Raw genomic sequence first — 4,683 nt, 5'->3', positions numbered from 1 at the left:
GATTATATGCGAGAAGGCCTGCAACTGGTCCCAGAACTTCTGACAAGGCACAGAACACCTCGGTTAAGTTTTGCAAGAGATCCCATCAATTAGTCTGATCAAGATTGGACTAAAATCTTGTTTCTTGATGGATCATGATTTTGTTTGATGTCTTCTGATGGCTGGGAGAGAAGTACAGGAGAGCAATATATTCTCGCAATATTTTCTGTTTGGAAAAGCTGTGGTGGTGTTATGGTTTGGGCAGGCATGTTTATGGAATATCGCACAAATCTGATCTTCATAGAGGGTTCCTTAACAGCTGCATGATATGTGTTATCAAAAGAAGTTGTTTCTTATATGCCACTAATTGGAGGTGGTTTTTCTTTTATGCATGATAATGCAAGACAATGCAAACAGCTAGGTAGTCGGTGACTACTTGGAACAGGCTTCAATTCAATATTTGAAGTGGCCAGCATGTAGTCCCAACTCAAACGGATTGTCAAAAAAGGAAAAAAGTCGCCCAGGGATGCCAGAGAATTTACAGGAATTGAGAACGGAGCTGTTTGAGGAGTATGAAAATATTCGGTATAATGTTTATCAATGTTTGTCTTTCTTCTTTCGTAAAGTACATAATCGTTCAATGTGTAATGGATTGTTGGTTTCTATTCACAGGATAAAAATGGGCTCACATTAAAATAGCTTAATTGTTTATATATTTTATAGATAAAACTGATTGGTACAAAACAAAAACTAAAATATTCAGCTGTTCTTAATATGTTCGTTTATTAAAATAAGAGTAAACCAGGGTTTCTAGTTGTATTGTTCTTTGAAAACCGCCGTCCAAACACCTGTTCTTATAACGTCTTGAGCTGCTGGAAGGCTCGTCAGATTGGGTAAAAACGGACGTTTAATTTTTTTCTACCGATGGCGACCTGTGCTGCTGACAAGAGGCCGGGCCTGTTGTCCAACGACGACTTCCGCCAGTTGCTGTACACCCCAAGGACATCGTCGGGCTTTACGGACGCGGCCGGTCCCGCAGAACTTCCTTCGGCGAAACCTGCTGAAAAGAGGCAACAGAAGGTCACGGAGAAAAAAGCGAAGAAAAGGCGCTATACGGAGGCCATGCGGAGAGAAGACGTTCTCTCACAGGTAAAAGACAAAGAAAATGAAGCCAAACTAAATGTAAAAAACTCTGTTTTGATCATTTATTCTTTAAAATCACAGATAACATATGTTCAAACATATACAATTGTAAAAATAAAACACAATTTTTGAGAATAATTTAGAACATGAGAAAGAGGGAGGGAGGGATATATATAGTTCAGCAGATATATAGATATATATAAAGATAGGTAGATAGTGAAAGAGAGAAAGAGAAAGAGAGAGAGAGAGAGAGAGAGAGAAAGAGTGAGAGAGAAAGAGAAAGAGAAAGAGAAAGAGAAAGAAAAAAAGAAATTTTAGAGGAAGCAACGAATGACTACGACCAATGTTGGTCTATTATGAACCTCCATTATTATCTAGACCTTTTTGTTATGCTTAGAGCTTTTTGTCAGTTCCAAAAGCTTTAAGAATACAATGTGTATCTTCAGGCAAGGTTTTTCCTCCCCCAGGAGAAAGAATGTCATTATGCCTAGGCCAGCTGACATGTTCCACTATTTCCTACTTTTACTGGCAATATCTCTAAGGCTTGTTTCTGTTGCTTCGAGTCTACACTTCATCTGGAGTTTGCGGTGTACAATCAGAGGGCAGCTATCATTTTGGCTGAAACATGTTTTAGGTTTAGTAGTTCTGCCTTTATTTCTGCGATGGTCGTTTGATGAACATTTGCCTTCTGCCCATTACCTGGTATCCAAACAAAAGTAATTTTGTTGTTGTCCCCAATGCTCTTCCATGTCCTTCATGCAATCTCAAACTGCTCTAAATTTCACTACCGATGAGTAGTAGTAGTGGCCTTTAGTGCCGCCTGGCTGTCCGAGTAGATGGCTATTCTTTTGTTGGTAATGCCCAGCCTTTTGGTATCTTTGGTACTCCACTTAAAAGACCGACATATTACCCAAGGCTTATAAGAACTCTTCTCCTTGGTATATTCCCGTACATACCAGCATTTGACCCATGCTACGTCTTATAGTCATCTGTATACTAGATATAGTAGGTATTAACTAGTATCCGTTTCTGTCTCTCTCTGCTCTGGCGGATATTTGTTAGGGTGATTGCATCTTTAGATTCTTGTCTTAGCCTGTTTCTGCATTACCCTGTGGGGCTCTAGCTTCTCCTTGGATAAATATATGTAGTGGCTGTAGATTCAGGAGACCTCCAGGACTGCAGTGGGGTGTTCTTTCTCATTGCTCCTGTAATGGATAAGTATGGTAGTTTCTCAACAGTACTCGGTTCCATAATCATTATCCGTAAGCTATCCCTGGTCTAATAACCGCCGTGTCCCATAAGGATATGGCACTAACGGTTAGTACATAGTCCGTAGTTGATTTACTGTCACTTTGGAAAGTGCCTAGATCGAGGGTACTTTCGTTGAAGTCCTCAAATCGTGTATGGTCAATGTACAATAGATCTGTTAGCTCGTTCCAAAGAGAAAATTTTTCTAAACAACTGAGAGATCAAATTAAATTTTTCTTAAATTATTTTCAGCTTCAAAAGAAATACAGGGACAGGGCTCAGGAGAGGAGGGACGGGCAAAACCCTGATTATGTTATAAGCGAAGACAGAGAACTGCAAACGGTATCAGCAGGGGCGTATCACGCAGTCGCGCCGGACGCAGGATACAATAGGAGGCAGGCCCTAAGGAGAAAACAGCTAATTCAGGAGTCCAAATATTTAGGAGGCGACATGGCCCATACTCATCTTGGTATTTTCTTTAATTAATAAATCATTCAATAAAAACAATAAAAATTGTTTTTATAGTGAAAGGCCTTGATTATGCGCTGCTCAACAAAGTAAGAAAGGAAATCGAAGTAAGGAACAAAGAAAGAGGAGCGAAAGAAGAAAAAGAAGAACAAGAGGCAGAGGCAAAAGAGCAAATAGCCGTAACGAAGATAGGCAAGGCGGTGATGGATGTCGTCTTTTCGAGGCGAGCTCTAGAAAAGAATCCGTTGTTCGCTCCTGGAAAAATGTCGTACGTCGTCCATCTAGAAGGGGACGAAGCCGAACACGAGATCCCGACCATTGTTATTAGAAGTAACAGGGACATCGATCCTGAATCTCACATTAAGTCCTTGACGACGACTGACGCAGTCATCGAAAAGCTCAAGACCGTGCTGGCTCATGTTAAAAACGGGGTACGACTGCTAATATAATACGGGCTACTTAAATTTACAAATTTTGTATTTCAGGTAAAAATCAGAAGGTCGAAGAAGATTAGCAATGAAGACCCTTACAACGAATATCAGGAAGAAAAACCTCAGAAACAAGAGGTTAAGAAGACGAGTAAAAGCCCTACTGCCGAGTCATCTTCACTCTACAAGAAAACCCTCAAGACTAAAGAAAGACTGCTCCAGAGGTTGAGTTCCGAGCCTACGAGTTATGCAGAATGCTACCCTGGACAAGTTGAGTCTGTAGAAGCGACGTACGACTCGGACGAAGCGGCTGATTATTCCATGATGGATAGAGCGAGGAAGAGCGCGGTCGGACGGTAAGTTTAACATTTATTGTAAGCAGTCTCTGAGAATAGGCAGACCAAAATGAACAGAAACGACTAAATTATCAATTTCACCAGGTGGGATTTCGACCACGAGGAAGATTACTCGGAGTATATGACCAGGAGGGAAGCCTTGCCGAAAGCCGCCTTCCAGTACGGACTGAAAAAGTCTGGAGGAAGGAGGACGAGGAAAGGTAACCCGGAGAAAGCAGCCTTGGACCGACTCTGGGGAGAGATCAAGACTAAAATGCAGCAGATGAAATCTGGAATAATAGAACCGATCACCTAATACCTTATAATGTATTTTTACGTGAAACTATTCAATACAGTAATATTACATTTTACGGTTTTTGTCTAATTTTACCTACAGTAAAGGACAGTCAATTGTATAGATTTATAATATTGTAACATTGCAGTAGTATTTTTTCTACCAGTCACAACACTGAAATAAATTAACAGTATGGTATTATACTGATATTGTATTATCGTATCCATTATATTTCGTGGTCTTTATGTAAGGTATTGATTGAGATAAAAAAGTAAGCGTCACGAGCGGGATTCGAACCCAGGACCTTCCGCCCAATACAACACTGCTCTACCACTTCAGCTATAGTGATCGATCGATCGACTCGCACACCTATTTCCCATCTCAACCTACCTTTCGAATTTTCCTCCTTTTTGCCATTTTTCAAATGCCGGGTAATCTATTTGATTCTCGACGACAAATAAAACGGACACGGAGAGCTTTTTTTTAGTGAAGTATACTTCATTTTACTTTCATGGTTCGATAGACCAAATAACTTCTTTCAATTAATTAATTTTTATGTAAGTTTTTGGTTGAAATAAAAAAAGTCACAGGGCAAAAAGGAGGAAATTTGGAAAGGTAGGTTGAGATGGGAAGTTGATGTCCGAGTGGATCGAAGTCACGATAGCTCAAGTGATAGAGCAGCGGCGTATTGAGCCGAAGGTCGTGGGTTCGAATCCCGCTCATAACACTGACTTTTTTATCTCAACCAATACCTTACATAAAAATTAATAATATTATTATATTGATA

At 40.1% G+C, this 4,683-nt stretch overlaps 1 protein-coding gene across 1 annotated transcript; it reads left to right on the top strand.

Annotated features, from left to right (window-relative positions):
- Window positions 1-731: 731 nt before the first annotated feature.
- LOC106661647 (protein Red-like) lies at window positions 732-3,972 on the top strand. The gene is made up of 5 exons (XM_014385182.2): window positions 732-1,128; window positions 2,623-2,839; window positions 2,896-3,269; window positions 3,324-3,622; window positions 3,707-3,972. Exons 1-5 carry the CDS (start codon window positions 904-906, stop codon window positions 3,915-3,917), a joined length of 1,326 nt encoding a protein of 441 aa, XP_014240668.1. The 5' UTR covers window positions 732-903; the 3' UTR covers window positions 3,918-3,972.
- Window positions 3,973-4,683: the final 711 nt, after the last annotated feature.

This window comes from Cimex lectularius, unplaced genomic scaffold (genome assembly GCF_000648675.2).
Source record: "Cimex lectularius strain Harlan isolate CLEC.00 unplaced genomic scaffold, Clec_2.1 scaffold166, whole genome shotgun sequence".
Taxonomy (NCBI): Eukaryota; Metazoa; Arthropoda; class Insecta; order Hemiptera; family Cimicidae; genus Cimex; species Cimex lectularius.
The sequence above is the reverse complement of the archived record's forward strand: the minus strand, read 5'-3'. Positions and strand labels throughout refer to the sequence as shown.